Below are 25,848 nucleotides of genomic sequence, written 5' to 3' on the forward strand. Positions count from 1 at the left end.
AGCTTGTGGCTTTGCTTTGGCTGTCAGCCCTGGCTATTGTGGGTTTCTGAGAAGTGAGCCAGTGCATGCAAGTTTTCACTGTCTCTCTCTCGCTCTCTGTTTCAAATGAAACCAAAGTAAACAAATACAAATACAAATTTTTTACTTTATTTTTATTGGTAAGGTAGATATACAAAGTGAGCAGAGACAAAGATCTTCCATCCATTAACTCACTCTCCAGAGGGCTGCAATGGCCAGAGCTGAGCTGATCCAAAGCCGAGAGCCTCTTCCAGGTCTCCCATGTGGTTATAGGGTCCCAAGGCCTTAAGCCATCCTGCACTGTTTTCCTAGGCCACAAGCAGGAGCTGGATGGGCAGTGGAGCAGCCAGGAGATGAACTGACACCCAAGCAGAGGATGACTTGCAAGCAGAGGATTAGCCAATTGAGCCACCATGCCTTATCCCAAGCAAAAACAAATTGTAAATAACTCAGCAATTAAAGAGACAGTATTGAGTCTCAGAAGATGGCACTCTCCCTGTCGCTGTGCATTTCTAAAATAAATAAATAAATCTAAAAACAAATAAAAATGAACATAAGACCTGAGCCGACACCCTACAAAAGATGTATAAATGGCAAGACAAAAAATAAAAAGGTGCTCAGCATAACAGGTCACTAGAGAGCTGTGCATTAAACCAGCCATAAGATACTACTACATACTTAATACCATGGCCAAAATACAGAACATCAATACCAAATATTAGAGGTGATGTGGAACAACAGGAACTCTAATTCCTTCTAGGTGAAATGCAAAACGTTAGCACCACACTGGAAAACAACTTGACAACTTACTGCAGATCCAAATGCACTCATGCCACATAACCCAACAACCATATTCCATGGTACATGCGCAAATGAATGTAAGAACCCACACAGGGGTGTTCATCGTAATGTTACATCTCATGGCCAAAAACTTGGACGTAATGAAGATTCCTTTCAGCGAGTGAATGGAGAAATAAAAACTCTGGTACATACTAACAATGGAACGTATCAGGGCTATAAAGTAAAGACAAGACGAGCAGGAACCTTAAATGCATTATTGTTTAGCTGAAAGAAGCCAATTCAGAAGGGTTCCCTGTTACACACCACTAACCACATTACATCCTGGAAAAGGCGAAGTGAGTGGCCAGAGGCTGGCAGAGGGCCAGGGATGGACAGGCAGAAGGTTTTCAGAGCAGTGGAACTGTTCTGCAGGCTACTGACAGGGACGTGGCATGTGACTGAGCACACAGCAACAGGAGTGGACCCTGACATAAACCAGGAACTTCAACACAGTGACAAAGGTGTGTCCACACAGGTTCTACAGCTGTAACAAACGTACCGCTCTGGTGTGGGACTATGACACTGGAAGACATTGTACATATGTAGAACCATGAGGTAGATGCAAAATATTTGTGCTAAATGTTCAGTTTCTTTTATGAACCTAAAAATACGCTTAAATTTTTTTTAAAGGGCAAGGCTATTTGGCAGTTCTGTTATCAGATCTTTATCTATACCAATATAAACTATATCCATATACTTACACACACCTATCTGCACATACACACACATTCTCAGATATATACGCACATTTATTACACACATTCTTTGAATGCAAGCTTTGTTTCTCAATAAAAAGGTTTTTAAATGTAAGCCTGTAATGACTTCAAAAGATAAACGAATTCAAATAAAGCTGAAGTCATGAGGAAAAGAATATAAACTTTAATTTTAAAGCAGAATATAAATGTTAAAGTAAATCTTGAGAGGCATAGAATTGCCATAAACAGGAAGTCTTAGGGAAAAAAAAATCCCCAAGTTGTGGAGTGAGTCCTTTTTAGGGGCAAAGCACAATGTGCAAAGAGCAATAACAGGGAGAAACCAAGAGCATAAAGTCAGTGCTTCCTTCACACCAGCAGACTTCCAGCCCTCATCTCCCCAGCTGCCACTCCAACGTGACAGTCACCAAGTAAGACAGGGGTCACCTCTCCCTCCTTCCAGCTTACGCCCAAGCCTCTTGCGTCAGCTATAAAATGACCCTTCTCCTCTTCCTCCAGAAGTAAGGCCTTCCAATGAATGCTGAGCTGTGGTCTGTGCATCCCGAGAAAGTGAGGGGACAGCGGAGAATCTGTCCAGATACTAACTCCTAATCCTCCAAGATGACCAAAAACACAGGGGTTTCCCATTTTCGTCATCTACCAACAGCTTTAAAGAAAACTACCTCAAATATAAAACAATATGCCCTCTTTGAATCCTTACTGATAAAAAAAAATGCTCTAACAACAAAGAGATGCATTCAGTTTTGAATTTTTCTTAATTATGAACTACTTCAAATATACACAGAAACATATACAAGAGTTTCAGACTCACTAACAACTAGCAAGTGAGTTCCAGTGTATGACAAGCATGATATTTATTGAGAATGAAGACATTTAATAGTGATATTTCTTTTCTTCCAGAATTTAATTGAAAGGATTACAACAAACAGAAGCACAGAGAGAGCATTGGTTCACACCACAAATGAACAGATTCCAGAAGCCCCGTCCAGGTCTCCCTTGCGGGCAGCAAGGGCCCAAGGACTTAGACTAGCCTCCACTGCTCTCCCAGACGTGTCAAGGAGCTGCATGAAAGGTGGAGCAGCCAGAACAAAAACTAGCACCCCAGGTAGCAGCCTAAATCACTATGCCACAACACCAGCCCCTGAACATAGATTTCTTTTTTTTTAAGATTTATTGAGTTTTATTGGAAAGACAGATATACAAAGAGGAGGAGAGACAGAAAGGAAGATCTTCCATCCACTGACTCATTCCCTAAGTGACCACAATGGCCGTAGCTGAGCCAATCCGAAGCCAGGAGCCAGAGCCTCTTCCGGGTCTCCCTCGCAAGTGCAGGGTCCCAAGACTTTGGGCCATCCTCAACTTCTTTCCCAGGCCACAAACAGGGAACTGGATGGGAAGCAGAGCAGCCAGGATTAGAACCACCGCCGATATGGGATCCCAGTGTGTTCAAGGCACTATGCTATCGCAACGGGCCCTAAACATAGATTTTAAAAGCCCACATATCACAGCCAGCTTTGTGGTGCTGCAAGTTAAGCAGCTAAGTATGACACCACACCAACATGTAAGTTCCAGTTCAAGTCTGGGCTGCTCTGCTTCCTATCCATCTCCCTGCTAATGTGCCTGAAAGGCATCAGAAGACAGACCAAATGGGGGGATCCCTGCACACACATGGAAGTCCCGGATGGAGGTCAGGGCTCCAGAATTTGCACTGGCCCTGCAGGAAAGTTCCTTTGTCACTGTCAGCACTATTTTAAAAAGAATTACAGAACTGAGCATTTAGCACAGTAGTTAGCAAACCACTTTGAACACCTATTTCCCATTAAAAGAATGTTTGCGTTCAAGTCCTGGGTTCCACTTCCAATCCCAGCTTCCTGCTAATACAGTAAGCAGGTGATGGGTCAAGCACTTGGGCTCCTGCAACGCAATGGGAACCCCAGGTTGAGTTCTGGGTTCCTGGCTTCTGCCTGGTCCAGTCCCGTTGTTGGGCACATCTGGGAAGTGAACCAGCAGGTGGGGTAGTGCTCTTGCTCTCTTTCTCTCTCTCTCTCTCTTTCTCTCTCTCTCTCTCTCTCCATCTTCCCTTGCCTCATTAGTTCCCATCTTTCAAGAAATACATTTTTAAAAATAAGAAACATAATTCAGCTTTGCATGAGCAGGTGTATATTCAGCCTGAAAAGCCTGATTTCTTCCCACAGATACAAATCTTTGGGCCAAATGCTGTCTTAATTAAGGAGCTTCCCTCATCACTCAAAACAGGAAATTAGAATCTTCATCCTCCCACAATACTCTGACCACACCTTTTTAAGGAGCACTCATTACCTTCCACCTTGAGTTACAGTTTTTTATATATCATCTTATCTCCCTCATTAGATGATAAATTCCTTAAGTGCAGCATTCACTTCCAGCAATCAGATGGAACGTGCATCATACCTGGTATGTATCCAATGAACCTCTGCTGAAGGTACCCTGACTCAGACTCTGGAAGATGTCAGCTTCGGACACCCCTTCCTCTCCCCTACGAGCCTTGGGACCTTGGCCATGCTACCTTACTCCTCTGACATGCTATTTTCACATTCACAAAATGAGTCTGGTGAAAAGGACAAAATAAGACAATGTAGAGGAAGCATCTTCCAGAGGCCCATTAGAAGTATTTCACTATTTAGGACTTTCTATTCTTGGAAAGGGTAGAGCTAGCTATTAAACTGAAATACTCAAAGAAAACGGATTTTTAATGATTACTAGTAATTCAGACATACAGTACAGGGAGAACTCTACACCTGAGCCTGCAGTACACGTGACTTTGCAATACAGACATGTGAATAGGAAGTGACAGAGTCAGACAGGCGTTCTTATCCCCCAAACAATGTGCGTCATTAAGTGTTAATTATCTGCCCCCACTTACGCCCAAGGGAGGAAATTAAACCTCACAATTAAAGCTACAGATAAAAATTAGTACACCTTTCATGTCTTCTCATTTATTTATTTTGAAGGGAAAAAAAGGGAAAAAGATACACAAACAAGACAGAGATCTCCTCCATGCAGTGGTTCACTCCCCAATGCCTGCAACAACTGGGCCAAGCCAAAGCCAAAACCAAGAAACTCAGGACAGCTCTCCTGTACAGGTAGAAAGGCCCCCAACTACCTGAGTCATCATCTGCTGATTACCAAGATGCTCCTTAGCAGAAAACAGGAATAGAGAATGGAGCCAGAATTCGAATCCAGACATTTTCAAATGGCATGTAGACATCCCCTCAGCACCTTAACTGCTGTATCAAAAAACCCCTGGAGTCAGTGCGATGGCACAGTGAGCTAAGGTGCCACTTGCAATGCCAGAATGCCATAAGTACCTGTTCGGTCCTGGTTGTTCCACTTCCAAGCCAGTTCCTTACTAAACCAGGACCTAGAGAAGCAGCAGCAGAAAATGGCCCAAGCGCTCAGATCGCTGTACCCATGAGAGAAACTTGGATGAAATGTCTCTTTCCTCCACTCCTGCTCCGTTACTCTACTTTTAAATTAAATAAAATCAAAATTTTTGACAAATCCACCCTAGTCATTTATCTTTATGATTTATTTACTTGAAAATCAAAGTGGCAGAGAGAGAGACAGAAAGCACTTCCATTCCCTAGTTTACTCCTCAAATACCCAAAACAGCAGGGCTCAGCCAGACTGAAGTCAGCAGCCAAGAACTTTTTCTGGGTCTGCCATGTGAATGACGAAGACCCAAGGATTCGGGCCATCTTCCATTGCCTTAGTAGGAACCTAGATCAGAAGAATACAATAGCCAGGACTCAAACTTTGATATGAAATGTGGGCATCCCAAACAGTGGCTTAACGTGCAGTGCTACAACACTTACACCTTTCGTTTAGCTAACTGTGTGCAGGCTTCTTTTGGCAATGACCTAGGAGACCTCCAATCACTCAGAACCACAAGAACTTCCCTGCAAAAGGCACAGCAGCTTCACTGTCCTCCCAAACTTCACAGAGGATGCCAAGAGGCGCGGCAATCTGTTTTCACTCCATTTCTTGGCCCCCATTCTCTGAAACCTCACGGAGAAGAGTAAACTCATTATCCAATTTCCAGTGCCACTTCAGAGTTTAATAACAGGGGCTCGGCAATAAGGGGTTATTAACAGGATGACTTACTGCAAACACCAGGATTAACACAGTAGCAGAAACATTCAAGTGGAAAAGAACATTCAAAACTTTTTCAACATAAATCATGGTGTTGCTGGCTTGGAAATCCATCGCAATTCCCTGAACTTCCTTGAGCAGCAGCATACTGCATCAGAAGTGTGGGTCGACGGGAGGCTCACGGTGACTCAGGGAGTCCTGGTCTAAGATTCCCAGGCTCTGGTGGCCCTCCACAAATTGAGGCAAAGTCTCAGAACAAACTTGCAGGTACTAGGTCGTTTATCCTGCCCCACTGAGGAAGACAATGAAAAGCAGAAGCATTACCCAAAAACAAGCAGGGCAATCACTAAAGAACGTGTAGTGGGAAATGGATAAAAGGAACTCCAAAAAAGAATGAGGGCTGCAGAAGAAAAGAGCTAGGCAACCATTCTAGATAAACACTTCAACAGCAATGTGTGAGTGAGGGATGAGACAGCGTCTATGGCGATTCCAAGGACAGCAGGTAGAAATGAGAGTGGCATAGTGGCTACAAACGCAGCGTTCTAGCCATAAAGCATGGTTCACGCACAGCCCTACCCCTAGAGAATTCAGTGACATTGACATGGCAGCGCCACTTCTTTCTACTGAACTTTCCCAACTGCACTACTGGAATAGCAAAAAGGTCTACTTCTTGGAGTTGCTGTGACGACTACATGATAAAGCATAGGAACCCAGAAGCCTGACATCACACATATGAAACGCTCAACAAATGTTATGTGATTCCAAATCTGAAACTGTTTCAGTCATTAAAACATTCACTAACACGAAATCTGAAGAAATTCAATACAGCAATTACTAAGCAGGTAGAAGAGTCATTTAAAATTGGCTGACGGTAGGAAATCACGGAGTTGGACAAGATCAATCTTCCAATGACACAGAACATAAAAATGACTGCCTAGCAAGATCATTGATCTCTGATGTGCCTGAGTGTGTTAACTCTGGGAATGGAGGCCACAGATGTGATTCTGCTTTCAAAATAACTTCCCAAGTTACTTTCAACAGAAGGAATTGTGTCAAAGAAATAAACTTGTCAATTTTCCTGCAAGTTTCTGATTTTTACTACCCCTTTTTCCGTGGCATGGCAAAGACATTCTCTATTTTGGCTCCAGTTCCTGAAACACTCTGCAGCTTTTTTGTCAAGTTGATTGATGGCCAGACAGATGTAGCTCCTTGGTGGGTGTGACAGGTGATGAAAAAGTCAGCAGTTAAATGATCACAGGGCCCAACACAGTGGCCTAACAGCTAGAGTCCTTGTCTTGCACGCACTGGGATCCCATATGGGTACCAGTTCTACTCCCGGTGGCCCCACTTCCCATCCAGCTCCCTGCTTGTGGCCTGGGAAAGTGGTCAAGGACGGACCAAACCTTGGGATCCTGCACCCACATGGGGGACCCAGAAGAAGCTCCAGACGCCTGGCTTCGAATTGGCTCAGCTCCAGTCATTGCAGTCACTTGGGGGATGATTCAGCAAACAGAAGATTTTCCCCTCTGTCTCTCCTCCTCTATGTATATCTGTCTTTCCAACAAAAATAAAAATAAATCTAACGTGTGTGTGTGTCAAAGTAGGAGCTTTAAAGGCCAAAGGGCCATTCCTGAGGAGAACATAATCAGCCACGAGCAGGGCAGCCTTCTCTGCCCTGGACCCTCGTGGCCAGCGGGTCCTGGCTTCTCTCTTAACCCCTGAGTTTTATGTGATAAGAAGCAACACACAAAGCTGTCTCAGGGTATGTGCATGAGTTTGGTCTACTAACAGGAAAGGCATGTGTCTCAATAGAAGTGTTTTCTGGAGATAAAGAAGCATGAAAAGGAACCAGAAAAGAAAAAAAAAAGAAGAAGAAGAAGAAATCAGACAAAGCAAAATCAACTAAAAGAACTAAAGTTGTTTACTACAAACTGAGACCAGTGCTAAGCCATGTCACTATTAGTAACCCAATGTACTACAGAGAAAGGCACTTAAGCTCTGTATCACCCTCCTCAAAACCTTCCCTCCAGTCTAAATTACAGCAGAGACATGAGACTGACCCAGCCAGAGGGACTGCATAGAACATCTGATCGGAGCTCTCCAAAAGTATCAAGGTTATGAGAAAGCAGAAAAGACTGAGAAATATCACCGACCAAAAAGGACTGCAGAGATGCAACATGGGATCCTGGAAGAGGGACAAAGTTGGAGAGATCCTGAGGAAGTCTGGAATTCACCAATACTGATGTACAAATGATGACTTCCTTGTGACAAATGTTCCTGGTTATGTGAGATGCAAGCGTTAGGGGCAGGGTGGGAGGAAAGAATGCTCCATTCTGGCTTCCCAGTTCCTCTATACATCCAAGTTTATTCAAAAGGATCAACTTATTTTAGAAATACATACATATTTTTATATATGTATATATTTCTTGTCATATATATTGTAAAGGTAAACTTAGAGAAATAGAAAGAAGAGCTCTTCCATCTACTGATTCACTCCTCCAGTGGCCACAAGTGGCTGGGTGGGACTAAGCCAAAGCCAAGAGCCAGGAACAGTGTCTGAGTCTCTCAGCTAGGTGGCAGGGGCCCAAGCAGCTGGGCCGTCATCTGCAGCTTTCCCCCCCGCATACTATGGGAGAGCTGGATTGGAAACAGAGCAGCCAGGATTTGGACACAGCTGTGTTCATGAGATGCCAGGCCTGCAGGCAGCAACAATGCACTGTGACACAGCACAGGGACTATCTGATCATGACAGGAACTGCGTTCACTTAAAGCTGCCATGCTTTGGTTAATATCACTGATTATGTAGCTTCCACTGAAAAATAGCTATCTGCCAGATTTTTTAATAACCTTTGGAAAATGTTTGCTAAATTAGCCTGTTCTGTTCATAAGCGAAAACAAGACACAAACAGAGGAACATCTAACGATGAGTCTCTTGTGTACCTGCGGGCATCATTCCAACTTTCATATAACTGTGGTGCCCCATTCACAAATCTGAAGCACTGTCCCTGACTTACTTTTCATTGCCTAACAATTCTAACATGAAGATTCACTTGTTCATACAAGAAACATGAAGAACAAAAACCTTTTCAAATCAGAAAACCTCATCTGAGGTAACTGCCTGCTCTCATTACCTAACAATAACCATCAGCGAAGGTGTTCTGGAAACTCAGCAGAGGGAACTAGAAACGTTGGGGTGGTGGTCCCAGCAGGCAAAGCAATGAAAAACCACACAAAGGGCACAGAGCAAAGCCACCAAGGCAGAGGCTGGGCTCAGACCAGAGCAGGAAGGGACGAGTTACATGGAAGGTCGGGCACACGGCATAACGGTGCTTGCTCTTGGCTGCTAAGCGATGTGAGGCCCAAGCAGGAGTGAGCCTCACCCAGGGAACTGTCCTCCTGGGCTCCAGCAGGATGGGTTTCAATGACTCAGGGGCTTTCAGCTAAAAGGGAGCCCGGGTCCTAGGTGCCAAGGACTCTCAGTTGCCAGTGATGAACCAGAGTAAGATAGATGGGCTCCTCTTAAGCTGGAGAAGGAAAAAGAAAGCAAATAGGCAGGATAATGACCTAAAGCCTCAGATTACAGGAAAAGCCCTGGTTCCCGCGGAGAGACTGGGCGCCCGCAAGCGTGATTCATGATCTGAATCAGTGCCCAGCAAATAACGCGACAATGTCTTTGCACATCACTATGTCTTGGGTATGTCAGACAGAATCTCATAGGTCCCCTCAGACACTCTAAAATCATCATTGTACTTGAAAACCATTTTCTAAGAAGGAAGAAAAGGCAGTAACAACCCTAAATGTTTATCTTTGAAGGACTAATGTCCCTCTAAACACAGAGGAATCAGCTGCCCAAGCTCATGGCTGTAAAAGCTGAGGTATTCCTGGGGATCAAGATTTATCACAAGAACCCAGGAATCATTTGCATTCTCATCCAAAAGTATCTACTGACAATGAGGGTCTATTTAAAAGCTCATGGAGGGCCCAGCGCGGTGGCGCAAGTGGTTAAGGCCCTCGCCTTGCACACCCGGGATCCCATATGGGCACCGGTTCTAATCCCGGCAGCCCCGCTTCCCTTCCAGCTCCCTGCCTGTGGCCCGGGAAAGCAGTCGAGGACAGCCCAAAGCTTTGGGACCCTGCACCCGCATGGGAGACCCAGAAGAGGCTCCTGGCTTTGGATCGGCATAGCATCGGCCGTTGCGCTCACTTGGGGAGTGAATCATCGGACGGAAGATCTTCCTCTCTGTCTCTCCTCTCTGTATATCTGCCTTTCCAATAAATAAATAATAAAAATAAACCTTTAAAAAAAAAAAGCTCATGGAATGAGTAATTAAAAAGTAAGTTGATCCAGGTACAAAACCCTTTAAAATGCATGTGTATGAGCCCTCTTCAAAACATTTGGGGAAAACAAGTATTAGGGAAAACCTATACAGGAATTTCAATTTTTTTCATCAAAATAAACTTTTTAAAAAAGATTTATTTATTTTTACTGGAAAGGTAGATTCACCCAGAGAATGAGAGACAGAGAAGAAAGATCTTCTGTCTGCCAGTTTACTCCCTAAGCGGACACCACTGCCAGAATTGTGCCAATCCGAAGCCAGGAGCCAGGAGCTTCTTCCAGGTCTCCCACACGGGAACAGGGTCAAGCCATCCTCGACTGCTTTCCCAGGCCACAAGCAGGGAGCTGGATGGGGAATGGAGTAACTAGAACACGAACCGCCACCCATATGAGATCCCGGGCATGCAAGGAGAGGTCTTTAGCCACTGGACTATTGCGCCAGGCCCAAAATAAATTAATTTTTTAAACCCATGTTTCCAAAAACTTTCTGAAACACCTGTTGGGATGTCTAATACGGGCGAAATACAATGCCTGATAAACACAGAAAAAATAAAATATAAAATCCTGCCCTGGCAGACTGTAAGAGCGGAGTCAAATAAGTGTAACACAAACATATCACACCTTTCTGAGGTACCCAGCACTTGCATGTTGACTTAGAACACTGCAACATCTATTCCCTGCACAGAGTTCAAGATTCACAAAGCCTCTTATATTGGGCATTGTTCTCATCCCCACCCAGCTCGACCACCATGGACCAATGACAAAACGCCCTGAGTTTCGGAGTGCTTAAAGGACTCCATGGGAAGTGATTCTCACGCTCCTTCCTGTCACAACAGAAATATGCTGTTCCAATTTGCTTTTCCATCGTTTCTGTGGCCAGCATTGCCCAGCTGTGGATCTGGTGGACTTCTCATCACGACTCTGGAGCTCAGAGTGCCTCCTCCAATGGCTGATGAAGGGAGGGGAGTGCCTGCAGAGCACTCATTGCACATCTTTATCCAACCTGCTTGTTCACGCTTGCATGACACACCTGTCCTTCACACATACCCTGCCCTTCCTTGAGGCTTTTCCTGCCCTCCCCCTTTCCATCTTTCACATAATTCTACACATGTTCATTACACAGCTTCTGGCAGGTGTGTTGTGAACTGCAAGAGCCTACCAGGCACACCTGCCAGCTGTCCCTGGTGACAGTTTATGGGGAGCCCACCCTCCGTGCAGACTGTTCACTGTAAGGTAGCCTCACTTGCCCAGGAATACAGGAGTTCTTATTGTGTAGTTTTATGGATGTCTCTAAGGGGTAGCTTCTCCTTCCAAAGTTTGCTTTATGCCTTCTCCATTTGGGGAAAAACAGGGTTCCCTTATCCAAAGGCATTAAGTTATATCAATGTAATCCAAGTGACTTTTTGTGTATTTCATCCTCTCTGCACTTATGGAAAAAAGACATTATGAAGATTATTATTATGTATATATAATAGCTCTTTTACATATACATGCACCATTCTGTGTATGTGTGTATATATATATATGTAAGCAGCTCTTTTATGCACATACATACATGGGTGGTGTGTATACATACATAAATGACAGAGCATGAAACATGGTAAAACACTCCAAGTGCTACATAGCTCCCAGCCCCAGCATGGGAATCAGCACAGGCTGACGTGGAGATGTGGCCCTGAAGCACCCTCTCAACTCACCAGCTTTTTAAGCCTTTCTGAAAGCTGATTTCTACATGGTGAGAATGCCTGCCTACGAGCGCTCAAGATGCATGGTGCTTGAAAATTACACTTATTATTCTATGTACACATGAAGTTCGGCAGTAATTTGGTCAAGCACTTCCTAAGTGCTTTTAGTTTTCTGATTCTCTAGAGCTTCCACCAATCCTTCTTTTAGAACAGCAGAGTTAAACTCAAGCTTCCTACCTTGACCCATTTCTCAGCTGAGACGATTAAGCTACTACTAAAATTTATACTTCTAAGATAATTGCTAGTTATATTCAAAATGCCACTTCAAAAGCTAAGTTTTACACCTCATTGTCACACTACTGGAACTTTTCCAAAGATACAGAGCTGACAGTGACACACCGACATTTGTAATAGTAACAGTCACAGCAATATATAAATATTCTTTGCCTGCATTTACTGCCTTACACAGCAGCCTTTCACATTTATTACCAAGATTTTTTTCCAGCAGATACTATTGTCCAGCAAAACAAATTCAAAATTTTCTGTTCAATCTCTCTGTATATAAAACAATGGAAAAGAAAAAAAAAAAAAAACACTTGCCAGTAGATTTATATCTGAAACTTTCACATTGAAAAAAGCTTTAACATTGCTTATTAGCAAACACAAAATAATCATCTGCCCTTTAAATCATATATATATATATTTTTTAAGACATTGATTTCTTACCCCTGAACTTCTTGGGAGGGTTGGCTAGGTCCCCGGCCTCTGGGTGAACTACGCATCTGTCATCCACTAACCTGGAAGGAAAAATATGTGGACACTGTTAACACCGTCACTTCATGCAGCACAGAATGCACGCAGAGAGCGCATAAACACTGACACAGTGGTCTAATAGCACTCTTTGCTTGGAGGCATTTTCAGTCACAGATTTGTTAAAAGATTTCATTATAGAGATAGTCATGACAGCAAGGTTCAAGAAACTGAACAACAGAAGGATACTAGTTAGATAAATCACAACACAAAGTATGAAACACCATGGAGCTCTTTAAGATTTCATTATACAAAATGTACTAGCCTGCAAAACATTTATAATATGTTGTAAAAGAGACACTACTCAATAAAACACTGCCTGTGTTTAAGATACACACACCCATACCTAATACACACCCTGATACACACACACACACACACACACACGGAATGGAAGACAGAAAATGTCAAGAGAAATTAGATTGTTGATAGTGTTTATCTTCCTTCTTTTTCCTCTCTCTCTCTCTCTCTCTCTCTCTCTCTCTCCCCTCTCCAATCCCTCCCTCCCAATGACTCTGTGTGTACATGCGCGTGTGTTGCAAGGACTGTGTCATTTGTAAATCAGGCTTATGGGTTGACTACACAGCGAATGGATGTGAGTTCTGGCCTGCGATCAAACTCTGCTCTGCCATATTTTACTTAAGAGACAATCAGGGCAAGCACTTGAGCTACACTGTTGTTCCTCCCAGGATCAGCAAGAGCAGAAAGCTGCAGCCAGAACACGAGCTGGGAATCAAACCCCGGCTCAGCAGTGTAGGACCTGAGCATCTTTACAGCGAGGCCAAACACCCCTCGTAAATGACCTGGTATTTTTTTAACAGACATATCCTAGTTTCTGGCATTCAGAAGGCCCCAAAATAAGTGTTTGCATATGTTAAATAAAACCCAGGAGTTGGGTCTATCTTACCTCTTACCGTATTCTCACCTGTAGAAGAGTACCTGACACTCAACCAATATCAAAAAGTAACTTTGTAGTGACAAGACATATTTAACTGCTACAAAAATACTTAGAAGTCAATTTCTAGGACAGTTTCAAGAGTTAAAAGGCTAGATATATGAACTGTAAGACAGCAGACATAAATCCTGTTCAAAGACAAAGACCAAATGACCTAGGACTCATTAAAAGTTCACTTCTCTGTAAGTGTAGGGGGCGGGCCATTGCGGTGTTAATATCCAGGTTACTGTGAGAATGTATGTGAACTAGCTACACAATGAATGTACAAGAAGCAAAGACTCAGGTTACAACTTTCTGGATTTGAAAGGAAAAAAAGAAAAACCTTGACCTGAGTTAAGCAGATTCTATAGCCCACATCAACTCCACCAGTTTCTAAAGCCTTTGAACTAGGATAATGAACCAAATAGAAACAAAACTTTTGGTCCCTGTTTTACCCAGTTACCAGAATCAGACACTTTCTGAATCTGTGGATTTTTCTATGACATCCAGCTTCCACAAAACAAAATGCTAATTTGCTTAAGCAGTACAGCTCTTTGATATTTTTTTAAATACGTATGCTTCATTCACACTGGTTTACTAAAATGTGGTTTTACAAGAGCTTTCAGGCATGCCAAGAAATTCCTTTTAAGAGTGTTTAGAAATTGTTTTCTTAGAAACAGGAAATCCTTTGGGTCAAGAGAGCGTATACTGAATCCTCCACACTGTCCAACAGCAGCAGCCCCTTGCATGGAACCCAAGAAACTGAAACCATCCTGAGAACAACACAACGTAAAACTTAAGATAAAAGCGATGTCAGGGAAAGGTCAGAGTTCCCAATTAGCTCAGACATTTTAAGAATTCAAAACACAATAATAAGAAAAATCATATTTAGGACACATAAAGATTACATAATAAGTGCCAGCAACATTCTACTCATTCTTTGTGCCTGCCATTCCCACAGAAGTCCAGGTCCCCACCGAATTTCGCTGAGTCCCATCGGCATGGGCCAGCCAGCGAAAGGAACAGATTTGAGAATGAGAGCTATAAACCATATCACAGGTACCTATGCAAACATTCATGTCTATCCTCAACTACCGAAGGCCCAGACAAAAGCACATTAATGAGTGACTTCAATTCTAAGAATCTGTCCTGTAAATAAAGCTTCTATGAACACTCACAAAGACATTCACTGTAGACTTAAAGAACTAGAAATGAATTTGTCGAGACTGGGAGAAAGGAAGATGAAAAGGAACAGGAAGGAGCAAGGGCTGTAAAGCTATTATAAGACTTGGACGGTATCAAAGCCACACATGATTTTAATGATTTGTGGGAGCTTCTATCATCTCCCCAGTAGCATCCTCCTGAATACCTTCAGAGCAAGTGTATTCACCATTTACACTCCCTCTGAGAGTACAGACACACTGGAAACGTGTCTGAAATGGAGCTGAGGACAACAGAGAAAATATGTTAATATCTGTTTTTCCTGTGGGCCAGAAGTGGTATCCCTACCTTAAACATCAGGTAAAATATTTTCCTGGTGCTTAAAATTAAGTGATACAGTTGCCCGCATAACAAAATGGCTCTGAACCAGGCTTAAATAAAATGAATCTGTTAGATATAGGAGTTCGGGCATCACATGATCAAAAGCTATTTGTAAGAAAAGGGGTTAAGACAGTAGAGAGGTTCATGAACATGATGGAATTGGTTGCCTTTAAAAGTGCTGTCAGGGCAGTCCCGACAACAGACCAAGAAGTCTCAGGTTGGAGCCCTTGAATTGGAATCCCAGATTTGGCCCCTGGCTCCAACTTCTGCTCAGCGTGCATCCTATGCAGCAGCACCAATGGCTCAGTTGGTTGGGTTTCTACCGCCCACATGGGATCTGCCACCTCCCAGCTTTGGCCTGGCCCAGTCTGGCCCTGCAACATCCTTCCATGTTCAGTCCCATTCGTTTACAAAGAGCACCAGAACAGAAGGGAAACAACGTGGCTTTCACAACCTCAACAGATCTCCACCCATGGTGCTTGTGCTGGTCGTCTCATTCCTCTGTAATTTATTTCTTAAACAGGCCAACTACAAACCTACAAGGTCCCTAGTTTCTGTGGGATTGTGCTTGTCCACTTATACTTCGTCATTCGAGTTGACTCATGGGGGCCTGGTATGATGGCTTAATGGCTAACTCTTCACCTTGCAAGAGCCAGTATCCCATACGGGTGCCTGTTCATTCCCGACTGCTCTGCTTCTCATTCAGCTCCCTGCTTGTGGCCTGGGAAAGCAGAGAAGAATGGTCCAAAGTCTTGGAACCCTGCTGCATTCATGCAGGAGACCAAGAGGAAGTCCCTGGTTCCTGGCTTCAGATTGGCTCAGCTTCAGCCAATGTAGCCACTTGGGCAGTGAACAAGCAGATGGACGATCTTTCTCTCTGTCTTTCTCTCTGCCTTTACAGTAAAAATAAATCTTTTTTTTTTTAAGATTTATTTTTACTACTTTTTTATTGGAAAGGCGGATATACAGAGAGGAGAGACAGAGAGGAAGATCTTCCGTCCAATGATTCACTCCCCAAGTGAGCGCAACGGCCAATGCTATGCCGATCCGAAGCCAGGAGCTTCTTCCGGGTCTCCCACGCGGGTGCAGGGTCCCAAAGCCTTGGGCCGTCCTTGACTGCTTTCCCGGGCCACAGGCAGGGAGCTGGAAGGGAAGCAGGGCTGCCGGGATAGAACCAGCGCCCATATGGGATCCTGGGCGTGCAAGGCGAGGACCTTAACCACTGCGCCACCGAGCTGGGCCCCAGTAAAAATAAATCTTAAAAAAGTTTATTTGTGAAAGTATCCTTCAATAGCAAAAACATTGACATTCAGCATATTTTATCCATTGCAGACAGAACAGTTCAGGATTCAGGATTTATTCCTTAACAGACACTATTTTATCATTCTGAGGGGGAAAAAAAAACAACAACACACACCGCAGGGTAAGCACCGGCTTATTTGAAATGCATGAGACCACAAGTGCCTCAGGTGTTGGGTTTGGTTTTTCTAGTTACTTTTAGATTTCTGGTTAGTGTTTTTTAGATTTGTAAAAACACAGTAAGATGTCTTGGGGATGAGATCCAAGTCCAAACACAAATGTATTTATCTTTCAAACATTCCTTACATAGGCGGCCTGGAGGTGATTTCACACAAGATTTTTACGGTACCTGTGTTTTACCACAGCAGGCCACAAAAGTTCAGGTGTGGAATTTTCTAATCGGGGAGTTATCGCGGTGTTCAAAAAGCTTTGGGATATTCCAAATCTCAGATATCCAGGTGATGAACATGCAATCTAAATTAAGTGCTTCATTTCAATGGAGTCTTAGTAGAACGCAATACTCCAAAAACTTAAAAATGCTGACTGAGTACTACGGACACTCCTTTCTACTGAGCCAAACTCTAGCCACTAGGATAGAAAGTCAGCTCCTAAGCTGTCTAGTCATGTTTGTAGGGCAATTAATTTTACTACTGTAGGTTACTACAGAGTAACCCACCAGGAAATACTAGCTTTCACAAATGTATACTTCCATAATTTTTATCAGACTGATCCTGTAAATCTCAGTTTAAATTATTTAAAGAACTCAAATCATGCAGAGGGAAGCAATTTCATTGCAAAACTTTCTGTCCAAACGTTTTCTCATTTGTAAATGCCAGCAGAGCCAATATACCAAATCCTGTCAGGGTTGTTCTCGTATTTCGCTTGTTGCGATGGAAAACAGTTAAATTCACATTTAATTGTATGTGAAGTTGTAAATTTTTAAATTTGAAAACATGAAAGTTAACATCATCATCTTAGATGTATCTCATTGCAATATTTTTATGAAGACAAGCATTTTTAGCTAATCAGTAAAATTATGTTTCATTTCATGCGGGGCTCTATATCCACATTTAAATCACAGTATGAATACCAAACGTTGACGTGCATGGGAACCCCACGTATTAAATTTTCGATCAGTTATTCAGAACAAATAACTTAACTATCAATTCCCTTTTTTTTTTTAAAGAAGGATCTCATGTGGACCACAAAGAGAATGCTGACTACTGCAGATTAATCATTCTATCAATCACAGAAAGAAGCAATTATTTTCAGAATATGAGTACTGATGAAACTGAAGAATTTAAGAAAAAAAAAAAGCTTAAAATTACATGCAACCTTTTGAAGAGAAACATGCGCATGCTTTGGAAAGCTTCGGTCATAATCTAGCCTCTCCTCCCACCCCAAAGAGAAGGAAAAAAAGACAAAAGAAAAAATCCTGAGTCTTTCTTCTGAACCCTTTGCTTTCCAGAGAATAACTTCCTTCCCTTGACCCCATCCACTTGACCTCTTCAACCTCTCTGAACCAAGTCCCAGCGTATAAGTCCACATAGGAAGTGGTATGTGCCAGCCTATCCAGGACCACTCTGAGAATAAACCAAAGCATCGTCAGGTGTGCTTGCGAATGGGTGTCTGCAGCAGGTGAGATCAGGCACGTAGTGGTGGCTGAGCTCATCGTACCACTTCAGTGTCTAACCAGACAGCTGCCAAACGAACCGTGCAGCCAAAACCGATACACTAGGCACAGTTTGGGCCCAGACGTGTACTGCTAGCAGACATCACTGCCGCCCGAGCTCTTCCCACCTGACTGGGATGAGTATGTAGGTGCTCCACGGAAGGGCCATTACAAGAGGGAACTCACTTGTAGCCACCCTCTGCTCCTAAGAACGGACCCCGACCTTCCACCCCGATGACAGGCTCATCTCAGTCACTCCCCAGCACCCACTCACACTTGTTCCTTACATTCTGTTCACTTGGTTGTTTACACTCTTCTTCTTTGTCTGGCTTATTTCACTTAGCACTATGTCCTCGGGTTCACCACTAGTATTACAAAAGGCATATCCTTCCCTTTTTTTAACACTGCATAGTATTCAACCGTGTGAGTGTGGCACATGTTAGCATGTGCGTGCAAGACAGTGGGACTACATGGGGAGAGAAATGTTCTTTGTGTATTCATTTATCAAGATTCAATTCAAAGAAATATGAGACCAGATATTTTTAAATTACTGATAATAAAATAAGCCTTTCTACATGAGTCAGTAAAACAGCAACTACTCGACTAAAACATGGAAACTTACTATTATCAAATGTTAAGATATTAGGGCCCAGCGCAGAGGCCTAGCAGCTGAATCAGCTGAATGGGTTTTTTTGTTTGTTTGTTTGTTTTTGTTTGGGTTTTTTGGGGGTTTTTTTGGTTTTTTGGTTTTTTGCAGCTGAATGTTTTTTAAGAGGGAAAAACATCAAAAACAGCCAGATTTGGGAGCCAGCAATGGCTCATCCCACAGCACTCGCATCCCATATGGGCACTGGGTTGAGTTCCAGCCATGCCGTTTTCAATCCAGCTCCTTGCTATGTCTGGGAAATCAGTAGAGGATGGCCCAATTCCTTGGTGCACTGCATCCATGTGGGAGACTTGAAAGAAGCTTTTGGCTCCTGGCTTCAGATCAGCCAAGGTCCAGCCATTGTGGCTATTTGGGGAGTGAACCAATATATAGAATCTCTATTTGTTTTCTTCTCTCTCTATAATTCTGCCTTTGAAATAAAAAGTAAATATTTATTAATGGTCACATTTGAGCATGAATTTCTAAAATGAAAGTTTACTGTTAAATAAGTAGGTGAGTATAAAACAGAACCAGACACAACTAGCTGATAACCCGGATGAGAGGTCTCAAACAATTACTCAGCATGAAGCACAGGATAGAAAAAAATTAAAGCAGCAGGGCCCGGCGCGATAGCGTAGTGGTTAAGGCCCTCGCTTTGAACATGCCTGCATACCATACGGGTGCCGGTTCTAGTGCCGGCAGCTCCACTTCCCATCCAGCTCCCTGCTTGTGGCCTGCACCCGCATGGGAGACCCGGAAGAGCTCCTGGCTCCTAGCTACGGATCGTGCAGCATTGGCCGTTGCAGTCACTTGGGGAGTGAATCATCGGACGGAAGATCTTCCTCTCTGTCTCTCCTCCTCTCTGTATATCTGCCTTTCCAACAGAATAAATAAATCTTAAAAAAAAAAAAAAATGAAAGCAGCATACAGTGCAGGATATGCGTATTACCACATGCACATAATTAGCACCCCAGAAGGAGAGCAGGGAGGATGGAAGACAGACAATGTATGAAAAGACAGCAACTTAGAATTCGCAAAGCTAAAGAAAGCAAAAAATTCACAGAAGCAGAAAATGTAACATAGTGCAATAAACAGACATATTTAGAGAAAAACCTAGACTCACCGAAGAAATCCACAGAACGGCAAAGACAAAAGAAGTCTTCTAAAGACACTCGAGGCAAGCAGGCACTGTGAAGTAATTAGATGGAAGCAAACTTCTGAGAATCTTAAACAAAAGCTAATAGACAGTGAATCATCTCTTCCAAGGCTGGGAAGATTTAGCTGTCACGCTGAAACTGCACTCAGCAACACTAACTTTTAACAAGGATAAAAAGAATGTGCTTACAGGTGAGCAGGAACTAAGAATTTACTGCTAATAGACCTTATTTAAAAAAAAAAAAAAAGCTTTTATAGTCTATATTTCAAGTAGAAGGAAAATTACCTTACTAGAAAAATTCGAGATGTAAGAAGAATCAGTATTTTAAAAAATGAATTATATATGAATTAATCTAAACAAACACTGACACCATACAACACTAATGATGAACCTGGGTTCGAGAGAGTGACAGTAACAGCAGTGTGTAATTAGAAAGAGAATAATCAGAGCTAAACAGTTCTACGCCTCCAAAATGTACAGGGACGAGGGGAAGTATCACACTCACTAATGTGCTGAGCGTGCATTCTTCCCCATATCAGCTCTATGAAAGCAAATTCGACCAAAAACTGTACAGAGTATACAATGGGACGTTCTGACCTGTGCATCTATCATGAGATAATTAAGCTACGTAACACAGCTTTCACCTCGCACAGTCAGCATTTTATGGGTGGGGTATAACACTTAAAACCTACTCTCTTAGCAATGTTCACGTACATATTATTGCTAACTACAGCCCCTGCTCTATACACCACATCTCCAGAACTTACCTATCCGACCAGCTGAAACGGCGGACCAGTCAACCAGCAACTCCCACCCAATAGTCTCAAAGGTCCCTGGGAACGACTCTGGTCCCTGTGCGCCCACAGGGTCAGCGTTTTGACACAGTACCAGCAGGATACAAATGCAGGAGCCAGGAGCCTCCTCCTGACCTCCCGCGTGGGTACAGGACCACAAGGCCTTAGGATGTCCTTGCCTGGCCTCCAGGGCCACAAGCAGGGAGCCGGATGGGAAGCAGGGCCACTGGGATATGAACCAGCACCCACATGGAGTCCAGGCGTGTGCAAAACGAGGACCCCAGCAGCTAGGCTGCCACACCGGGCCCCCTTCTCTCTTTTTTTTTAACACCATGTAGTATTCTACCATGTGATTGTGGGCAACATGAGCATGTGTGTCTGTGTAAGACTTGAGGTAGGGTGGGGTGAGAGATGGTCTTTACATCAAGTGTAAAATGATGTCAACAGCCACTTCAGTCGTTTCCACGTCTTGGCTACTGCTATTAATGTGCGACGAACACAGGATACAGGCATCTCTTCAACCCGAGGCATTTCCCATGCATACACACACAAACGGGATCTCTATCACCAGGAGGTTACATTTTGTCATTTTCTAAGGAACTGCCTGCTGCTTTTCATAACAGCAGCACTGACAACAACAACAAAGTTTAAAGTAGATCTTCACCTGCTTTATGAACACCTACCTGCCTTCATGAACACCTCTCACCACTTGTGTTCTTTATAAAACCACTCCAACAGGTGTAGAGTTATATTTTATAAAAGTTTGACTTAGCATTTCCCTGAGGATCAGTGCTATTAAGCATCTTTTTAAACACCTATTGGCTATTTGTATGTCTTCTTTTGAAACAATGTCTATTCGTAAGGCAGCGTTGTGGTGTAGCTGGTAAACCTCTGTGATGCTGGTACCCCACGTGGGCGTGGTTCATGTCCCAGTTACTTCACTTCTCATCTAGCTCCCTGCCGATGGCCTCGGAAAGCATCACAAGATGACTCAAGTGTGTGGGCCCCTGTCACCCATGAAAAGACACAGAAGAATCTCCTGGCTTCAGAGTCAGCCCAGTCTCCCACTGGCTGTTGTGGTTATCTGAGGAGTGATCTTCCAGTGAACGGAAGATCAGTATCTCTCTCTTTCTTTCTCTTCCTCTTCCAGCTCCCTCCCAACCCTGTAACTATTTCAAAATAAATAAATACACCTTTAAAAACAAAATAAAAACAAAAAATGTGTATTCAGGTCTCTCCCCATAATATGCGTCATAAAATCAATTTTTCTAATTATGAAATAAAAGATTTTCAATTAAGGCCGATGCAGTAGCCTCGTGGCTAAAGTACTTGCCATGCATGTGCCAGGATCCCATATGGGCGCAAGTTCTAATCCTGGCCGCCCTGCTTCCCATCCAGCTCCCTATTGTGGCCTGGGAAAGCAAAGACAGCCAAAAGCCTTGGGACCCTGCACCCACATGGGAGACCTGGGAGAGGCTCTGGGTTCCAGGCTCCTAGCTTTGGATAGGCTCAATTCTGGCCATAGCAGCCACTTGGGTAGTGAGGCGTCGGACAGAAAATCTTGCTCTCTGTCTCTCCTCCTCTCTGTATACCTGACTTTTCAATAAAAATAAATAAATCTTTTAAAAAATTTCAATTAGATGACAATTCTTGCCATATGTTATTTGCAACAGTCATACTAAATACAAGGACAGAAAAAACATATCAGAAGAGTATTAATCAAAACAAAGGTGTGGGGCACATGCCATGACACCTACTATGTCATTTTAAGCCTCCCTCAGCCTATGGTGCCAATATCCCATTTGGACACCAGTTCGTGTCCCAACTACTCCACTTCCAATCCAGCTCCCTGCTAATGACCTGGGAAAGCAATGGAAAAAAGCTCAGGGCTTCAGACCCTTCTCCTGGCTCTAGTCTTTGGTCCAACTTCAGCCATCACAGTCACTTCACTGTGAACCAGTAAACGGGAAGACCTCTTTCTCTATCTCTCCTTTTCTTTCTATAGTCTGCCATCAAATAAAAATAAACAATAAAAATTAAAAAGAATGGTGTGATAGCCGTGATAATATCAGAAAAGAAGTTTTTTAGGACAACAAAGCTTTACTTACGATAAGGAAAACTATTACATAATGAAAAGTGCTTCAGTTCTCTGAGAGAGAAAAAAATCCTAAATTTCTATGTAACAGTCTCAAAATATATTTTAAAAATTATGAAATGACAAGGAAGGCACCAGCTTGTGAACCAGCGTGTCGTAAGTACTGGCAAGCACAGGAAAAGGGGCAGGGGGCGGGCCTGGTGAGAGTTATTGCGCGTTGCTCCGACTAGGCTGTAGCTCCCATTGGTTTGTGCAAGGGTCAAGTGTGTGCTGGGCAGAATCAGGCTGGACTGCAACACTCAGTAATTCATATGGAAGACAGGGCTGGAAACAGAACTGATCCAGCAATTGCAACTATCAGCATGTCCATAAGCTGATCGGGGCGATGGACTGTGTCAGACCCTGTACTGGCATGAACACACAAGTATCATGTCAGGTACCACCTCAGATGAAGTTTTTTGGAGATTCCTCCAACTGAACTGCTGATCTCAGAATCAAAATGAAGAGAAGTGCAGGTTCCATGGTCTGACCATGGAGTGCAAGTGTCAAAGCTGAGCCTCCCAACTGGCCCAGACAGAGCAGTAGACAGCATATCCAGGTGCACATGGAGAATATGGCAGTCCAGCAGAACCTGAAGAGGACACCTGGTACCACAACAGAGGGCAGAGGACAGAACAAATCAATCAACTACCCCAGCCACGTGTTGGCAGTGAAAATCTGGGCAAACGGAGACTCTAAGGTGAACTATATCAGCCAGTAGATTCTGGAGAGATTTCATTGTGCTTGGAATTCAGAACTGCTGAGCTATCAAAATCTCTCGAGCAGGACACTCGGAGCATGCCCCACATTGGGGACCTGTGATGGGTGGGAGGCTGGGTGGGGTTTTTCCTTTTGTCTCTCTCCCTACCCAAGACACAGAAAAAATAGTAATAATATAAATGTGGAAACAATGGTCTTAGTCACTTTCCTGTAGCCCTTGACTCTTTGTGCCCTAATCAACTATGTAAAGATTATCAAAATAAAATAATTACCAAAAAAAAATATATGAAATGACAAGGAAGGTACCAGCACTGTGGCACAGACTAGGCCACCACCTAGAACTCCAGCTTTCCAAATGGGAGTTGATTAGAGTCCCAACTGCTCCACTTCGGATACAGCTCCCCATTAATGCACCTGCAAGAGGCGCAGAAGAAGTCCCTGCACCACACTGGATATCTGGATGAAGCCCCTTGCTTTTAGCCCGGCCCAGCTCCAGCCACTGTGGCCATTTGGGGAGTGATCTGTCAGATGGAAAACTAGTCTTTTTCTCTTTTTGCTTTCAAGCAAATAAGTAATATTTAAAAAAAAAAAATACTGTACCCTGTTCACACCACATTCACATTAGATAAAACCCCACCCTCAGACATCCCCCCAGGGACTCAGCATTTCCTATGATTCACACCTTACCTGCCACTGCCTGGTCGTACTCTGCCTCCATAAACCACAAGCCTCGAGGACCAGCAGTCATATGTCTGCATTTTTATTAAATCCTCCATCGCTTCTCAGTCTTCGGACTAAGATCAAGCGTTGTAATACGCCCTCCACATCTAGTGTTGAGACTAGCATTTTCTGTGTGCACAGAAAGTAACTCGTGAATAAAGGATCACGGATCACAAAGCACAGAAAAAAAAATACCCCAACAAAGACAAACCTGGCTGGTGATGGCTGAGCAGAAGGACCACAGGAGGAGAGACGAAGCAAGGACGTAGGACTGACCCAACTGCTCCTCTTGATTCATTCGTTTGGCAAACCATACAGTAGTGTTTAATTATAACCCACAGAAGTGGTTGATGAAGAGAGGCCTCCCAGAATAATACAGCTCCAAAGCAAGACAGAACATTAACTACGCAAAGGCATGCCTTTCTTTGCAGCTCTTGAAAGTACATCACACTTAGTGATGAGTCTGTGGCTGGAAGGATCTGCCTCCTCCTGTTCCCTTAATGGTATTCCCTTCTTCCAAAAGATAGGAATCACCAGCCACTTCCGGGCCAGGTAGACATAAGAGAGAAATACTCCTAGTAGAAAACAGCAAGAGAAGTTCCCTGGCCAGAGAAACCACTAGCAACTTCAGACCAATTCCCACAGTCCTGGCAGCCGCGACACATCTCGGGTTTCCACAGAGCTGGAAGGCATCAAAGTGCAATAGTGCAACCAGAAGACAACTCCAGCTTCTGAATCAATCAGGAGCTGGGAAGTTTCTAAAAACAACAAAAAAGGGGAAGAGCTAAAAACAAAACAACTTCGCATTCTCACATAATCCGTTCCAGAGGGACGGCTTCCAACACTGAGCTAGAACTGCTGAAATGTGAACAGAGAGGTTTAAAAAACCGCAGTGCCCTTCCAAAGTCACAGATGTCATCGGTGCCGATGGGGTCAGTGGGCATAGGAGCCTCTTCGGAACCACTGCTGCATTCAAAGAAAATAATCCCAAATCTACTGGTGTTGTGGGTAAGGGTCTAATTGTGCCTGAAACAAGGCTACAGCCTCTTCTGGAGCATTTTAACTGCACAGCAGAGTCCTTCCCTCCTGACTTGTACAACATGACTTCTGAAAGAAGAACCAACTGAGAGCAGAGCCAAAGGAAAAGCAAGAAAAGCAGAAAAGCAGGATGGCTGCAAAGAGTTACGCACATGAGCACTGAATTAAGCTAGTTCCTACGTGTCTCAATTTCTCCTGCTCAGAAAGCCAGAAAAGAACAGCACATCTACGTATCATTTCAAATGAATATACCTCTAAATTAGCTCTAACCTTGGGTCTGGCACGGCAGCCTAGTGGCTAGAGTCCTCGTCTTGCATGCTCATGTCTCGGCTGCCCCATTTCCCATCCAGTTCCCCGCTAGTGGCCTGGGAAAGCAATGGCGGATGAACCAAAGCCTTGGGACCAGGAGTAAACTCCTGGCTACTGGCTTCAGATCCACTCAATTGCAGCTGCCTGGGGAGTGAACAAGCAGACAGAGGATCTTTCTCCCAGCCTCTCCTCTCTGTGGATCTGTCTTTCCAATAAAAATAAATAAATCTTTTTTTTTTTAAGTCTCTAATTTCTAATCCTCCTACAGTGAGGATATGCCACAAACAAAAGTTCCTGAACGACATATTGGCCTCCAATAAAATGTGACAGAAAACAGAGTAACATGAAATT

The 25,848-nt window shown here is 43.6% G+C and overlaps 1 protein-coding gene across 4 annotated transcripts in view; it reads right to left on the minus strand.

The window, feature by feature from the left end:
* Positions 1 to 25,848, minus strand: part of ITPR2 (inositol 1,4,5-trisphosphate receptor type 2) — a 400,740-nt gene that overhangs the window by 350,734 nt on the left and 24,158 nt on the right. For all 4 annotated transcript variants that reach the window (XM_040987441.1, XM_040987440.1, XM_040987442.1 and 1 more), the window contains exon 2: positions 12,450 to 12,520. In XM_040987441.1, the coding sequence (XP_040843375.1) occupies positions 12,450 to 12,520 (71 nt within the window). The remainder of the gene's footprint in view (positions 1 to 12,449; positions 12,521 to 25,848) is intronic.

Source organism: Ochotona curzoniae, unplaced genomic scaffold, assembly GCF_017591425.1.
Source record: "Ochotona curzoniae isolate NIBS_2020 unplaced genomic scaffold, NIBS_Ocur_1.0 contig_4645, whole genome shotgun sequence".
NCBI classification, from domain to species: domain Eukaryota; kingdom Metazoa; phylum Chordata; class Mammalia; order Lagomorpha; family Ochotonidae; genus Ochotona; species Ochotona curzoniae.